Genomic DNA, 16,405 nt, shown 5'->3' on the forward strand with positions numbered 1-16,405 from the left:
CCTCCGTAGCACCGCAGCCACGGGTCCGAGGGGGCTCCCCCAGGGGGCGGGAGGCCTGGCTCGGTTCCTCCCCGGGGGCGGGAGGCCCGGCTGCCTCGGCTCGTGTGGCAGGGAGCTGGCTGCGTCCCGGCGGCTCCACGGGCACAGCTGGGCTCACAACGGAGCAGCCCCCGCTCCTACCGGGCAGGTTCTCGCGGCACAGCCCCGGCCCCGCCGCGCTCGGTGCCGCCGTGCGGGCGCCCCGGGCCCTGCCGAGCCCGCAGAGGGCGGCCGCGGGCCCCGAGAGGCGCCTGGCCGAGAGACCCGCCCCCCAGCAGCTGATTGGCTGCCTCAGGACATCACTCAAAGCACTCCCCCTCCGGATTGGTTAAACTTCATATCCCGGTGCATTATGGGAGTTGTAGTTTGCTTCCGGTTTTCCGCATACTACCCTGTGGGTTTGGGCCCTACGTTTCCCGTCACCCTCCGCGCGGCGGGCCGGCACATCCGGGTCCTCCCGCAGCCTGGCGGCGGATCGCCCAATCGGCGCGCGGCGAGGCCGTGCGGCGGGCGCTGATTGGCTGGTTCGGACGGCCGAGCCCCGTTTGAAATCCGTTAACGGCGGCGGGCGGGGGCGCCGCGCAGGGAGGCCGCGGCGCTGAGGTGAGTGGCGGCCGGGGGGGGACCTGGCGGGGCCGGGGCGGCTTCGGCACCTCTGGGAACCTCGGGAAGGGGCTCCCCTGGCCTCCGGTTGGCTCCCCCCGCTCCCCGGTGCTGTCCCGGTCCGGTCCCGGTCCGGTCCCGGTGCCCCGGTCGCTGCCCCCGTTGGTCTTGGGCCCTGTTCCGGGCTCAGGCCTCGGTACCGCGGCCCCCAGGCCTCGATTTCGGCCCTGCCGCCGCCTGGACCGGGACTGGGAGCGCCCCGGTGCTGAGGGGGGAACGGGGCCGGGAGCCCCGGTGGTTCCCCGTGGGGTCCTTGAGCTGGGCCGGTGGGGCCGAGGCGAGCCCCGGGACCGGGAACGGAGGCCTCGGGCGAGCGCGGAGCCTCAGTGCCGGTAATAACGAGCCGAGGCTGCACCGGCTGGAAGCAGCCTGCGGTGCCCGGTAGAGCCCCGTGCCCTGCGCCTTTAGAGCTCGGTGCGCCCGGGGAGGTGTCGGGGGTGTTCGTTGTGGGCTGGGGGGGGTAAAGGCTGCTCGTGGGGAGCTGCAGCGCCGGCTCCTGGCTCTTCTCCTCGCTCCTCCTTTGTTGTAGGAAAAGTTGGTGGCTCAGGGTGGTCCGGGGAGCGCTGCGAGCTCCTCTCCTGCCTGGGTGTTTTTGGTCTGACAGCCTGGGTTTGGGCACTGCAGGGTGGGGTGGGAGCCTTGTACCTGGGGTGATGAATTTAGCATCGGTTCTGTGCCACAGAAACATCAGTTTGAGCGCTGGGAGAGAAGAAAAAGAGAAGAAAGAGAAGCTGCAGATCCTGAATGGTTACCAGCACTCGCTTAACCCCACTGGGGAAGAAGCGAGGCTGCTGCTGGCGTCGTGCAGGAGAAGCTCACGTGGCAGCTTCGGGGTGGGATAGCTTCCACGAGGCTTTGGCAGGGCCGTGTCTCCGGAGGGGCAGCCTGCAGCCCTTCATAACAGGCCTCTTTGTGTATCAGCCAGCAAAAAGCACCTGGGAGCTTCGGATCATCCGCTCTGTGCGAGGGGAGGAAAGGCTGGTGCTGCAGGAGGGCGGAGAAGCTGCTGGGCTGAACTAAACGAGCTGCCTTGGTGCAGCATCCCTCGCTCACACGGCAGGCAGTGTCAGGAGGCAGTGGGATTGCTGCAGCAGGGCGTTGTGCAGCTCCCTTGGCCCTGAGGGACCTTCTCTTGGTCACTCTTGCTCGTCCCTCATGAGTCTCCAGGCACACAGTTCCCCTGGCTTCAGCTCCATCTCCTGACAGAACTCAGGATGTCCTTTTTGTGCTATTTTTTCCCCTTTCCAAACCTGGTAGGCTTTATAAATAACATCTGTAGCTCGTGAAGCTCCTGCAGAACGTGGTGGTGCGGTGGTTGACCAGGGGCACATCCACTTACACTGCAAGAACAGCTCTTCCCTTCTTCCCTCAGTCCCTTGCTGTTCCCCCAACACTGATCTTCTTTGTACTCTCCTCCAGACATCCATTTTTTTCCCCCTGCAGCTCTGCTTCCTCTCTGACACGAGGGCTGGGAGGCTCCTTTGTCCCCAGCAGTGCTGTCACAGTTTCTCGATGACCACTGGGCTGCTGCTCTAAAGTAAGAGGCTCTTTTGGTTAGCTCATAACCGTGCTGAAGCGTTCCCTCACCACGTGCTTGGTGCTGAGTTCCTCGTGTTGCAGCTAGGCCAGGACTGTGCCGGGTCTTGTTGGATTTGTTCCTCTCAGGCCTTGTCCAGCTGAGATGTTTTTGGCAGGAATTTGGCTACTGCACCGAAACAAAGAGGCCGAGCAGACCTGGGTGGAATCACGTCAGTGTTTTCAAGCTCATTTGGATTGGAGCGAGGTGTGAAGTTATTCCAAAATTCCTCCTGTGCCTGCTGTTGGATCAGGCTTATTCTGGGCTAGGAATGCTCGTCCCAGTTCAGCTCAATCCTTGCTCAAAGCCAACTGACTTAAACCAGGCCAAGGCACTCCTCTGGAACGTGCCGGGGAGTTACTCAAAGGAAACTCTCTGTGTGGGGAGCCCGGGGCTGGGCACTGCCCAAAGGGCTGTGTCTGTGGCCGCTTTCTTCACATTAATTTGGGCTTTTCTTAAAGCCAGGGGACCTGGTGCTGCCTCCTCTGAGCTCCTCTTGGTCCAGCTGCAGGAGGGGGCCGTGGGCTCCCTGCTCTGTGAGTGTTGGTGTCCTCACGAGAGGTGAGGGATGTGGGGAGCAGGGTTCCCTTCCTCATGGCATGGTTTAATGCAGGATTTCCTATTAATTTCCTAATAATTTCCTATTAATGAGGAGAAACGTTTGCACCTGGCTTCCCATGGAAGAGCCCTGCAGCGGAGGGCAGAGTTCTGCCTCCTGCCTTCAAAGCAAAGACTGAGATGTTGGTGATCCTGCCATCGAATTACAATCAGGTGTTTTTGAATGCGTTAAGGCAGCAGACTGCGAGCTGAACTTGGCCAAGTCTTTTTTTTTTTTATGTCAGGCTCCGTAGCAGTGAGTGCATCAGCAATAAATCACCGGGCTCTCCCAGCCGATGGCTGAGCACTGAGCTGCCTCCCAGCTCCCTGCTGCTTCCCAGCGATTCTCCTTCCCCGCAGGAGCTGGGGGACAGGTAGGGAGATGCAGAGGGGATGCTGTGAGTTCCTCTGGCTGAAGCAGGCTGTGGGGTTCATTCGGGATAACTCCCACCACCCCACAAGCAACGTGCTGTGTGGAAGCGTGCTCCTGCTGCGCTCCTGCTGATTTCGTGGCCACCCCCTCAGCCCAGTCCAAGGGGCTCAGCGACAGGAGTCCCTCCCGGGCTGCCCAGGGCAGGACGGGGGCTTTACACGCTGAGAACTTGGAGTGGTTTGGGTGACGTGAAGCTGTTTCAGCTCTGCAGCAGTGATACGAGGCGCTGTGAAACACGACGCCTGGAGCTTGGCTTGGCGGGCTGGCTGGGCAGGGCGAGGGCAGAATGCAGATGACGCATTTGATTTTAAAAAAAGTGGATGGTGTTGACAGAAACCTTATCTTGATTGAGGGTGCTAGGAAAGCATCCGATTCCAGCCGTGTCTTGAGCTCGCTTGCGGTTGGTTTTGGCTCTGATTCTTCTGTTTGCCTTCTCTGGGTCTTGCCCTGCCATCTTCAGCTGTGTGGATGATGCTGGCGTGGTGGCCTTCTGCCCCCACCAGCAGCACTGCTGGGCTGGGGCTCCGGGGGCTTCTGCAGGGCCCTTCAGGAGGTAGGGCTGACGGCTGGAACCAGCAGCAGTGCCTCCCAAACGCTGCTTGGATTTACTCCTAAACATGTTCTTATTTACGGAGCACGCCGTCCAAGTTGACCCATGCTGTGCCTGGACCCATGGCAGAGGTCTCAGGCTTTGTGGATCACAAATGTGCTGCTTTAGAGTTGTTTAAACTCAAAAAAGCAGCGTCCAGGTGATCTCCCATGGGAGAGTTGTATAACGTCCTCCTGGGCTCTGCCTTGCGGCTGCGTGAGGCATCCCGAAAACACCTTTGCAGGAAGGTTTTGTTGCAGTTTGCAGATTTATAACGGAGCTGCTGGCTTTGTTCCTGTTCCCTCGTGTTTAATAACACCTGTTGACACAGGGATTCCTTCTGCTGTCAGTGCTCCACTAATTAACTGCAGGGACTGTTCTTGACACTCCCGCAGCACGCGGTTTGTTTATAGCCTGGCCGCCCTCTCGGGGCAGTGCCCGGGGACTCGCCAAGCACCCCGTGCTGCTGCCTTCCTGCTGCTGGTAACAATGCTACGCAGAACTCTTCTGTTTTGGAAAGGGATATTCTCCTCAGAGGAGCGTGCTGGTGTTATTAGTTCTTGTCTGTAGCCCTCTGAGGGAGAACGAGCATCGCAGTGCTCTGGAATTGTCGGGCGCTTGCTCTATAAATCTGGGCTGTAACAGTAAGAACTCCTCTTTGCTGCGTGCCCTCGGGGAGGGAAGGGCAAATCAGTCACTTGGAAAGGTTTTGTGGTTTGCTTCCTTCTGAAAATGCACTTCTAGCACCTACAGGCACAAAGGAAGCCTTTGAGATGTGGCCTTTTGAGGGTTTTGAACCTGCATTGCTTGTGAGCCCTTCCAAAGGCTGTGAATCCTCCTGTGGTACAGGAGAACGTGCCAAAGGCTGTCTCGGTGTCTGTCTCTAGAAACAACGGAGAGGGAAAGAGGTGGAGAACGGGGTGGGTGGCTGACACCTCTGCTGGGGTTTGGTGCAGCAGCTCACCAGTGCTCATTCTCTGAAGGACTAACGGTGCGAGCGGAGGACTCCCAGGGACAGCGTGGAGGCGAAGATGTCTCACCCAGAGTCTCGCTATTCCTTCGACGTCCCAAACCCTTGCATCAACTTTGCGACGTTGAGCGAGGACGACGGCTACAATGCAGACTCCTGGTTTGGTAAGTTGTCTGCAGCTCCTCGCTTTGACTTCTCTTTGGTCGAGAGCTTGGCTTCTGTGCCAGTGGATTAGTCAAATTGTTGACTGCATCATTCATCGTGCTTGGGTTTTGGTTCTGTATTTAAACTTTGATTGTGATCTGTAATTTGATGGATGGCTTCGTTAACAATACCTCTGGATGCCGCTACGATGTTATTAACTCTTTCCTTGCAGACCAACAAGCAAACCTGGAGAATATCCCTCCTGCAGAAAATCAGGCCAAGATCTTGCAGAGCAGCCCTACTTTGTCAAAGCCTGATACTGTTTGTTCTTCTGCCACATCACAAGAAATAACGATGGGTAAGCTGGCAGGGGATTCGTAGGAGGGGGTAAACTTGACTTGGTTTTCACTAGGGTAGTGAAAAGGCCTCAGTCTGGCTCTTTTGGGACCATCTTATCCTGTTGTCCAGCAAAGGTCCCTTGCAGCTTCATGTTAGCACGTGTCTTTGCATATATCTGAGCTGACCTCTGTCACTTTTCAGCTGAAAACTGCGGTGAAGAGGATGATGAGGCAGAAAACGTGCAGTCCAGTGTGGTTCCTCAGAATATTGCTGGGTCCCTGACAAGCTGGAGAGCTGCTGCTCCTGCAAAGGCATCTCAAAGGTGAAATACTGGTGTTCACTTTGTCTGCGGGTTGGTGGTGTAACTAAGCAGGTCCTCGCTCTCAGTGTGTGCAGTTCCAGCTGTTTTGGGGTCATCCTAAAGGGCTGGAGCTCCCCAGCACCGGTCATGTATTGGTACAGCTGAGCTGCTTGCTAATCAGGAGGGGCAATCTTGAGGGGTGGAAATGTAATGCAGCGTCTCACATACTTCTCAAATGAGACTTGGTAGCACTGGGAGCTTCTGGAATGTGAGGATATCTGAAACTGGAGCTGAAGCGGCTTATAAAGTTTCCTTGTTTATATCTGAGTAGGGCAGAACTCATTCTTGATATGAATGCAAGGGGCTCTCTACACTCACGCACCAAAGAACATTAAGCTTGTGGATTGTAAAGCTGAAGTAATTCGTGCTGCATTTGGATTTTTAGGTTAAGCACGCAGCTCGCATAGAGCACATTGGGGCTGGATAATGCTGTGGCAGTGTTGCACTGATTGTGCCCTCTCAGACCCTGTGGGAAGGCTAAACTCCATTTTCTGTTCCACTCCAGAGCGGGCAGGAGACCAGTTACGAAGCAGAGAAGAACACAGCAGCGCAAACAGCCAGCACGGGTCAAAGCGGACAAAAATGCTACTGCATTGGCTAACAAGGAAGAGGTTCCACCCCTGAAAAAAATGAGAATGTATGTCAGAGCCCTTCTGTTGGGGGCTGAGGAGGGGGATACAACCTTTTCTTTTGAAAGGCTTTCCATTTTTGCTGAAGGGTTCTCACAGAGGATGGTGTGGAAAGTTTAGAGGCAGCTGACCTCATCCTGATTCCAGATACTGGTTTTATAAACGAGAGAAAGTGGCTGTAAGACATGAAGGAAGTGCTCTGTGTGGAGGTGTGAATGGAACAGGCTTGGGTTTCTGAAGCTTCTTATTACATACTCAGTGTCTGTCAGCTAGCTTAAATCAGGCTTAACTTGTCCATCAGGAGGTAATCAGGATCAGGAGGAGTTGCAGCTAAAACATTTCTCAAACTAGCTTGACCACTAAGATGTTGTACGGTGATAAGCTTAAGGTCAGGAATTTTATTAAAAAAGGCAATCTTTCAAATACTGTTGTATGTGGATGAACTATAGTATTCCTACCCTCTGAGGAAAAAGCTGAAGTTCCCCAACTCAGCAATTAATCTTCCCTTCTACAGCCATAGTGTACCAGGGAAAGCTAGACGATCCTTACCTGGGCCCGGGGCGAGGTAAGGCCAGTCTGGCATACCTTAGAACTCACCAGGTGTTGGGATGTTATGCACGGTGGTGAGAGCTGCAGGTGATCTTTCACTTAGAGCACAGCAGTTGAGTGATTTTTTGTAATTTCATACCCTAGCTCTGGCAGCAAAGAGAAGCTGACAGAAGCATCCCCAAAGAAAGAGCCGTTGCATCCTCCTGACCGTTCCCCAGGAAGAGGGAAAAGCAAACTGACCATGCCCTCCACACCAACGATGTTAAAGTAAGTACCTTTTTGGTGACTGAAGCTTGTCTCTGCTGGTGGTGGGTGCTTTAGCTGACAGCCCTGGCTAGAATGTTTTCCATGTCAATTTAGCATGTGATGGTGTTGTGTTTAGTAAACACTAAATCAAGGCAACAATATTAGGATGAAATGCACTTCAACTTGTGCAAAGATCTTTTCCTCTTGATTTGAGGAAAAAGTTCTCCTCTCTGACCATGCATACAACAACTGGATATGTAGGACGGCCGTTACTGCCAGCTTCCCTGAGGAAACAAAATCCCAACAGATCTGTTCTGAGGAATATATTTTTATAAAGTGATGCTTCTGCAGTGAAGTCAGAAACAAGCATGTTTTTATACGCCAATAAGCAGTGAAGCAGGAAGGCACATCCCAGTCCTTAATGTGCTTCTGCAGGAGGACCAATCTTGCTGGCAAGCTGAAGAGTACAGAAGAGCAGGAGTTGGAAAAGATGCAGCAGTTGCAGCGGGAGGTTATGGAGCTGCGGAAGAAGAACGAGGAGTCCCTGAAAGCAGCTATTGCTGGAGCAGGTGAGCTCTTCTAACGTAGACCTGCCAATAAACTGCCTGGAAGTAGTTTTATTTTGTCATGTCTTAAAATATTATAGATGAGTTCTCCAGAAACTGCTGGAGTTATTAGAAATAAATGCCTCTTTTCCCCAAAGTCCTCCCCTGATCCTACTCTAAAACACTTCCAGAACTTACCTGCTCTTTCTTCCCTAGGACAACCTGTGAAGAGAACTGTTGGTCAAGTAACAAAGCCAATTGACTTTCACTTCTGCACGGATAATAGAATTAAACAACATGGGGAAAGCCAGCCTGAGAACGAGTACAAGGAAGTGGATTTTGCAGCAGTGCTGAGGAAGCACCCTCCTTCTCCGGTAAGAACCAGTATTGCCAGCAGTCAGCTGACTGATTCTTCACACCACCACCTTTCTCCTTTAGCATGTGCTGCTGGCAGCCCTCTTAGCTGGTAGGTACATGGGAGAGGTGAGTGTTGTGCATATGTAACTTAGATTACTGCGTGTCTGCTCTGCCACAAGATACTAAAGGACACTTCTGGGGGGAAAAAAACAGTCTCTTTAATGTCAGATCTACTGGTCACCACACATGCTTCATTCAGTCTCCTACCTCATACAGTTTCTTGATAGGACTAGTCACGTGCAAGTTCAGACAGCTGAGTCACATCTATCTAATGTGAAGCATTGCCTTCTTTTTATGGTGAAGGGACGGATATTGTGTATTAGTGAGGAAAGGAAGTGTTATCGAAGCATCCTTCTGTTAAATGGCTATAATGACTTTTTTTTGTTTCCAGGCGCGACTGCCAAAGGGACCCACTGTCCCCAAACCCTTCAATCTGTCCCAAGGAAACAAAAGAAAACTTGAAGAAACCACGTCGGAGTATGTGTCGCTTGCTGAGCAGGTCGAAGCATTCCAGAGACGCACACCCTCTCGTTACCATTTGAGGAGCAGAAAATCTGAGGAAGGTGAGCAGTCTCAGCTATGTCCAGCCAGCAAGCTACCTACAGAGGTGGTAGTAGAAAAAGATGCTTTGGTTGCTGTGCTGAGCAAATAATCTGTCTGTTGCAGACCTTGCCATTAACTGCTCGTCTTTGTACCTTGAATTTCTAGGCCCGGTCTCAAGAAAGCCAGTGAAGGCTCGGCTTACAAACCCTAAAACGCCATTGCTTCAAACAAAGCATCGCTTCAGACCTGTCACCTGCAAGAGTGCAGCGGAGCTGGAAGCAGAGGAAATAGAGAAAATTCAACAGTAAGTAAAGGTTGACTCTAGTCTCCTAAGAATTGCACTGCAAATAACATCTGAAATGCCGCTTCTCAGGAACACTAACGAGCTGCACGCAATGCAACACAACTGCTTCTGTACCTGACTCTTGCTGTCCTATATTGTGAGAAGCCAGTAGCTAGAAGCTGTATCTTGCCACATAAAATGCTTAGGTGACTCTCTCTTATTTCTGCGTAGGTACAAATTCAAAGCACGTGAGCTTGATCACAAAATCTTAGAGAGTGGACCAGTCCTGCCCAAGAAACCCCCTGTGAAGGAGCTCACGCAGCCTGTTGGCTTTGATTTGGAAATAGAGAAAAGGATTCAGGAGCGTGAGAGTAAGAAGCAGCAGGAAGAAGAGCACTTTGAATTCCATTCCAGGCCGTGTCCAACTAAAATCCTGGAGGACGTTGTGGTAAGAAGTTTAGTAATGCCCAGGAATTCAGACTAAGGTGGCAATTAGCTTCAAAATGTCCTTAGCTATGTTGCATTATGTATTTAACTTCCAGTAAATGTTGTCTGTCATCAGATAAGAACTGCAGTTTGTACCTACTGCTATATCAGATGGTTTCTCTGCATTTCTTGTTGACTTGGGCAACCACTTACTGATTTTTCTGAACAGGGTGTTCCGGAGAAGAAGGTGCTTCCAGTTACAGTCCCCAAGTCTCCTGTCTTTGCATCGAAAAGCAGAACCCGAACGTCTAACAGAGATGAAGAGAAGGTAATTGTTGTGAGCATGCTGTAGTCAAGCCTTCCTCTCCCACCAAGGTGACTGCCTCAGCCAGTCCTGCATTCGCTAGCTGGGTTTGGTGCTCTGCCTTGGCTAACCCCTGCCCTCCTGTTGGGCACTTCCCCACTGGTCACCTTCCTCTGTGCCATTCCCTGCAAAAGACTTAGCTGCTGCTTCTTGCTTTGCAAAAATGAATCCTCTAATAAAGTAACTCTTTAAAACATGAGGCTGCTGACCAGGCAGAGGCGTTGCTGCTACAAATGAGGGAAGTAAACCCTGCTTAGGCCTCTAGATGATAAAAAGGACACTGGCCTTCTCTGTTTGTTGCTGAGAAGGGCAGATGTTGCACATGACCTTCCTTACCTCTAGCACCCTAAAGGTAGGGTGCAGGATTCAGAACACTTCATGCTTTTCTTCCCTTCCCTCTTGTGAAGAGGAGGCTAAAGAATTAGTCTAATTTTGGTTGAGTACTAGAAGTAGTAGCTCTTTAGAAAGAGAAACATCTTGTCTCTGGTTCGGGTTGCCTGTAATTTATTGGTACTTGGTAGGATACTGCAAGAAGATGGTGTTTTACTGATGCTGTTATGACTATTTTACAGGAATACTAGTCTTTGTGATAGGAATTGTAGTCTTTTTCTGCAAAAATCTGAAGTGTAGTGCTGTGTGCCAGATCCTAACACCAATATCTCCTTAGGAAAAGGAAGCAATGCCTGTGATCAAAGCTAACCCTATGCCACATTACGGAGTGCCCTTCAAACCTAAAATGCCAGAACAGAGGCACGTGGAAGTTTGCCCTTTCTCTTTTGATTCCCGTGACAGAGAGCGGCTAATACAAAAAGAGAAAAAAATAGAAGAATTGCAGAAGGAAGAGGTAAGAGCTAAAAAATTATCTTGTATTCCACTCCTTAAGTGGAAAGGGTGTTGCAGGACTTGCCTTCTGCTGTTGGCTGTTAAGCACCCAAAGCTCCTTGCCTTTGAGGAAATGGCAAGGAACTCTTCAAGCTCTTTTTTTCAGGTGCCAAAGTTCAAGGCGCTGCCTCTGCCTTACTTTGACCATGTTAAGCTGCCAGAAAAGAAGGTCAAAACCCCAACTCAGCCTGAGCCATTCCATCTACAGATCGATGAAAGGGGAGCTGCTAAGCTACAGAGCTGGAAACAGCAGGTAGGGTAACAAAGATAACAGGTATGAACAGACTTAACGTAGCTAGTTGAGCTCAACTGCAGCAAGAGTCCTGCTCGAGTTTAATTAGGATCTGTCAGGCAAGAATTAATGCATTGTTTTGTCTTTAGTATTTACTATGCTAATATTTTCTATGTGACTGACTTGGTCAGAAATAAAACTGGCTTTTCCAGTGTAAGGAGAGCTGAATTCTGGGTGGGGAAAGATGTTTTTTTTCCTGTTATGCCTGGCACTTGATGGCTTTCCTTCTCGTGCAGCTTAAAGAAGACTTGAAAAGGCAGAAGGAGGCAGCATGTTTTAAAGCTCGCCCCAACGTGGTGGTGCACCAGGAGCCTTTTGTGCCTAAAAAGGAAAATAAACCAGTATCAGGTAGAGTTACAGTACTTGCTACACGGGCTTGGTTGATAACTCGGAACTGATGTCACAAAATGATGCTTAGAGTTGCTGACACCTTTACCAGCACAGCCAGCATTGCTGTGCACTTAATCAACTAATTCCCTACCAGCTTGTATCCCCAGGGAGTGGAAGGGTTTCCTCTCCACTGCCCCCCTGTCCTGCACTACCACAGCAGCTGTATTTAACAGCTATGCTACAACTGGCAGATGATTGATGTGCAGTAGCTTGGGATAAGGGTATATAATATGCAAGGAGCTCCCTGTAGAGACAGATGGTATTTCTGCAGCAGCTGTCAGTCTTTTTCTCCCATTTGTAATAAGATGAAGGCATCTCCAGCTTAGTTTGTGTGGAGCTAGCTGAAAACTTGTTTGTACTAACAATTGTGTGCTTACTCCCTCCTATGAGGACACCCGTGGCAAGGGTAACATCTGCATTAACACTGCTCGCATTTGGCCGTAAGCTTTTCTTTTCCCCCCAGCACCCCAACTGTGTCTACTAACCACTCTTACGAGGTGAAGCGCTCCAGAGTGAGGCTTCCATTTGACACTAGTAGTGCTCTGCTTTACCTGACCGCCTTTGCACCAATGTTATCCCCTCTATTTCTAACCTTAGAGAGCCTTTCTGGTTCTGTAGTTCCTGAAAGTTTTGAGCTGGCAACAGAAAAAAGAGCTAAGGAGCGACAGGAATTTGAAAAACGATTGGCAAACATAGAAGCCAGAAGGGAGAGACTTCAAGAAGAGGCCAGACAGCGAGAAGAAGAGCGTGAAAAGGAAGAAGTTGCTAAGCTAAGACAAGAGCTGGTAAGTGAGCTATTTCTAAACAGGGACCCAAAGGGATGTGTGAATGTACTAAGTGAGCTAATGTCAATGTTGAGCTGCTTTTAAGACGGTATTCTCAAGTTTCCCTGTCACAAGCTGACTCCTTGCTAATGTCATAGCAGTTTTTTTTTTTTTAAAAAAAAAAAGCTCTGAAAATCATCAGCTGCCTCAGCTGTAAACACCTAGCTGTTGGAGCAGAATAATCCTCGTAAAACACACAACCCCAAAGTGTCCTGTGAGCTCCTTGTGGCTCCCTCCAGTGCCTGGGGCAGAGCGGTGGTCTTGCAGATGGATGTCTGCCTGCATCCTACCTGCATGTTTCAGCTTTGTCTCAACTGCAGCCGTTTGTTTCATTTTGTCCTTGGTTTTCCCAGGTCCACAAGGCAAACCCCATTCGCAGATACCGCAACGTAGAAGTGAAGGCCAGTGACCAGCCGCTAACGATGCCGAAGTCTCCAAACTTTTCAGATAGGTTCCGCTGCTGATGTGCTTCCCTGTGATAGCAGGAGGGAGAGCACATCCTGCTCCACACTCTTGACAGGCAGAGAGGGAACAGTTGTTTTTAGTGACTTCTCAGTCTCAACTCTTACGTTTGGCTCCGTTATTGTTATATTGGGTGGTTTAACTCCAGCTGAGACAGGTGGCTGAGGCACAGCATCCAGGGAGTGCCATACAGTCTCCAAGGCCTCTTTTCACATCTAGACACCTTGGTCTCTAAACTAGGTAAACTAGGTTTTTGATATTGTGTACAAACATAGTGTACTTGAACTAAATAAAAATTCATAATCTGATTGCTGTCTATTGATAGCACATTGAATCCCTTTACTGCAAAAGAGGCTTTTGTAAAGGGCACTCTGATGCTATAGGGATGTGCACATCTGGAAGAGCTGCCTTCTCTGTACATTGAAGCTTTGACTTCACATTTGTGTCTTAGGCATTTAGTGTATATATCAAGTTTGAGTTGTGTTGAGTACCTTGAGGCTTCCCCAAGCCAGCATGTTGCAGGTCTGTCTTGTTGGTGTTCAGATGAATGCTAAGATTAATCTTGCCCACACTTTAAAGTAGTTCCCTGTGTATATTAGAGCATTAAACCTTCAGCTGTTTTACAGCTGAAGTCATTCTATTTGGGGAATCAGTTAACTGGCAAATGACTGTTTGCTGCCTCCCTGGCTTGTGTTAGCACAATTACCCTGGCTAAAGACACATTGTCTCCCAGCCAGTCTGGTGTGGCTAGCAGAGCTAAATATAGGTCAAATGCTCTAATGTGCTAGAGGGCAAAACTTCCAGTATTGTTAAAGAGGTGATCAAATCTAGATTAAACTTCACTAAGAATGATTTCTTCCCTTAGCATTGTAATAGGCTTTCGAGACTTGTAAGACTGTGCAGGCTTTTCCCTCATCTTCAGAGATGCAAAAGGCAGAAAGCCCTTTGCGAGCTAAATTGAAAGATGAACATTTACTGTACCTGAAGACTTCTTTTTGGCAGGAATTCCCCTGAAAAGTGAAATGCTGGGGGGCTACAGCAGCTGCAATCTACTGCCAGCAGTGAGAAAGTGTTTCGTAGGAGCATATTAAACTCTAGCTCTTCTAACGGAAGGTTTCCCTGCCCATGGCAGGGGGATTGGAACTAGGTGATCTATAAGGTCCCTTCCAACTCAAACCGTTCTATGATATTCTATGAAAGAACACCAGCCTCAAAAAGGAGGAAAAGAAAATTTAAAGCTTAAGGATGTGAGGATTCTTGCTTGGTTGTGTAGTTTTAAGTGCTGTGCAGGTAGGGAGCGAGTGACTAAGGAACTCAAGACCAAGGGATTTTGTATAAGCATGTCAGTACTAAAAAGTGAGTGATGGTGGAGCAGCAGAGCTGCTTCAAAGCGGTGAGCTAAAAAGCAAGGTTCCTTCTAGCCTAAGCTTTAGCTTTTCCTTCTCTCCTGAGGACCTTCTTATGTATGTGACAGAATTGAGCCTGAAAGATTGACTTAGTTGTACAGAATGGCTTAAGTCATTTATTTTTTTTACTGACTTTGCCAATAGCCCCATGTTGCTGAACTGAGGGTAGCTTTGTCAGAGTGATGCTGTCAACAGCCTGGCCAAAGAGGCTGTCACAAGTAGCTACTGACAGCCCTGCTGGCATACAGCTTACCAGAATGACAGGAGCAAGAAGAACTTGTAAGTATCCTTCTCCTGATGGAAACTGCTCAGATTTGTGTGGATCTGACCAAAGGTGTGTGGATTTTTTTCTCAGTCTGCCTTAAACTTGTTGCTGTCTCAGTGGAGCTATTCCATCTGATCTGCTAGACAGAGAAATTGGGACCTTGAATGTGCAGTCAAGGAAACTTCTGCAGCCTTAAATGCCAGTTCCTGCGAAGCAGGCCGTGTGTGGGCAGCAGGAGCTGTAAATATTCATGGCAAGGCAGAGGAAAGCCTGAATGCTGCTGAGCTGTGGAAGAATGTACAGGCAAGCAAGATAACGAGGCTGCTGAGCTGGAGCAGATATCGACCTGTGAATGATGGAGCAACTGGATTTCTGTGATGGCCTTACATGGCTCCTGCCTCAGCCTTGAGGAAGGGTTCATATGCCTGATAGCTTGTCAGTTTTTTTTTTTCCAGCTATAGCATTGGGTCTAATAAAAGATATTACCTCTTCCTGCAGCCACGGCCTCTTATATTCCCCATACACTGCAAACTTGGTGATAGAGGGCCTCAAGGGGCCATCCCGTGTGGTGTGGGGCTTCTGGCAGGGCTGGTGGCAGTCACCCCGCAGCTTCTTGCAAGCTGGGTGGTGTGTGCTTAGTGTAAGCTGCCCTCTGGGCTTGGGGGGAAGCATTGTCTTGCTTCTTAAAACTGCTTTAATGTAGGAAACGTGTAAATAAAGGGTGTCTTGGAGCTGAGTGTCAGTCACAAAGGGGTTTGGTTAAGGCTTCAAGAAAGAAATGGGCAGATGACAGCTTGTCCCACGAGAGTGGAAGTGGGGGAATCGAGTTACAGGAACGGAGCAGTAGATCAGGATTTAACCAAGCTCTAGCACGTGCCTTTAGCGTTGGGGTAGGATGACAAAGTGGTGTAAAATCTGTGTTCTTTCCGTGTGTGTTTTGTAACTTTGGATTTTGTAACTTTTGTTTTTTAAATATTTGTTTGTGTTTTTTTTTTTTTTTTAAATGTATTCAAAACTCGCCACCAAGGCCTGCTCATAAAGCTGATGAGCGGGACCAGATATAATCAAGTAGAACTTCGCCCAGCTTCACTTCTACTATAAACCCTGCTCTTCTTCTAAGTTCTGTTTCTGTGAAGTAATTTGCTGAACTCGGACCAGAACAGGAGTTAAGCCGCGATATTTCCTGGACTTCATCTTGAAGAGTGGCTGTGAACTGGAAGCTGTTAGCTGGTGAAGGAGATTGTTATTAAAAGCCTTGATTACACTCTCAGAGCCTCGGTTCTCATTCACTTCTCCACGGGGGTATCTTGGGGACTGTTGGCACTGGCCTGCTGGGTGCAAACAAGCCGTGCCTGGCACCAGAGGTGCCCTGACCCTCTGCAGAGTGGTTGCAGGACTCACTCCTGCTCTTTCCATCCCCGTGGGTCTGTGCTTGGTGCATCCTGGGGCTGCTGCGTTGCTCCGGGAAGGTTTTCTTTTGCCTGCCGGGACTTTCCCCATCACCTTGCTTGTGCCTGGCACCCAGGATCACCGCTCGCCCAGGGAAGTCCAGAGTGCTGATGGAAGCAGTTAAGCCCTCGACCGCGTGTCTGGGTTGGCCCCGCGGGGCCGGGGCACCCGGATTGTGTTACAGCGTGTGGCTGGGGCTCAGGTGGGGCCGTCGCCTCTCGATTTAGCCGAGGTGTTGAGTTTCCTGGAGCACGGACGGGCCTTGGCCCGGCGCGGAGCCTTCCTTACCCATGAAAAAGCGTAAAGGTTAAAGTGTGCTGCTGCAGTTGTGACAACCACGTAGCTAGGGAACGGGCGTGCTTGATGCCGAGCCAGCTCGCCCCAGGACAGCCTGTTTTCCAGCTGCAGGCAACGCAGGCTCTGGCTCGAGCTGCTGAATGGGGAGGGAAAACACCCCCCAGCCAGGGAAACCTGCGTGGTGCCTGGTTTGCTTCCGTGCTCCGCGGGGCCCTGGAGCTCTGGGCTGGTCATCCGGGGGCTTTTTGAGGCAACGTGTCCCAAATCCTGGTGTGCAAAATCCCGGTGTGCAGGCTCTTTCTTGTGAAAGGATTATCTTTGTCCAACTCCTTTCCCTTTGCCTGCAAATGTTTTTCCCTTAAGAGCACCAAACCACCTCTTCCTTCACCCTCCTTTAAAAGAACGCTTTTAGGGTTTAGAAGAGC

The 16,405-nt window shown here is 50.4% G+C and overlaps 1 protein-coding gene across 2 annotated transcripts; it reads left to right on the top strand.

Moving 5' to 3' along the window:
• The first annotated feature begins 619 nt into the window (after window positions 1-619).
• TPX2 (TPX2 microtubule nucleation factor) lies at window positions 620-15,504 on the top strand. Of its 2 annotated transcripts, none has more exons than XM_032198419.1 (17): window positions 620-642; window positions 4,881-5,031; window positions 5,244-5,369; window positions 5,552-5,672; window positions 6,217-6,348; window positions 7,034-7,156; window positions 7,571-7,704; window positions 7,897-8,054; window positions 8,489-8,660; window positions 8,806-8,944; window positions 9,155-9,371; window positions 9,579-9,677; window positions 10,381-10,557; window positions 10,702-10,848; window positions 11,124-11,235; window positions 11,875-12,062; window positions 12,455-15,504. In XM_032198419.1, the coding sequence occupies exons 2-17, from the start codon at window positions 4,929-4,931 to the stop codon at window positions 12,563-12,565; spliced, it is 2,259 nt and encodes a 752-aa protein (XP_032054310.1). In that variant the 5' UTR covers window positions 620-642; window positions 4,881-4,928; the 3' UTR covers window positions 12,566-15,504. The 2 variants fall into 2 exon arrangements, with proteins under 2 accessions (XP_032054310.1, XP_032054311.1); XM_032198420.1 differs by having other exon boundaries at window positions 11,896-12,062.
• The last annotated feature ends 901 nt before the right edge of the window (window positions 15,505-16,405 follow it).

Source organism: Aythya fuligula, chromosome 16 (assembly GCF_009819795.1).
Source record: "Aythya fuligula isolate bAytFul2 chromosome 16, bAytFul2.pri, whole genome shotgun sequence".
Classification (NCBI taxonomy): domain Eukaryota; kingdom Metazoa; phylum Chordata; class Aves; order Anseriformes; family Anatidae; genus Aythya; species Aythya fuligula.

Excerpts from the sequence above, each read along its gene's own strand:
- TPX2 (XM_032198419.1), top strand. The coding sequence starts at position 4,929 with ATGTCTCACCCAGAGTCTCGCTATTCCTTCGACGTCCCAAACCCTTGC. Across the intron at positions 5,673-6,216 it reads CCTGCAAAGGCATCTCAAAG|AGCGGGCAGGAGACCAGTTA; the intron begins GTGAAATACTGG and ends GTTCCACTCCAG. Across the intron at positions 10,558-10,701 it reads AAGAATTGCAGAAGGAAGAG|GTGCCAAAGTTCAAGGCGCT; the intron begins GTAAGAGCTAAA and ends TCTTTTTTTCAG.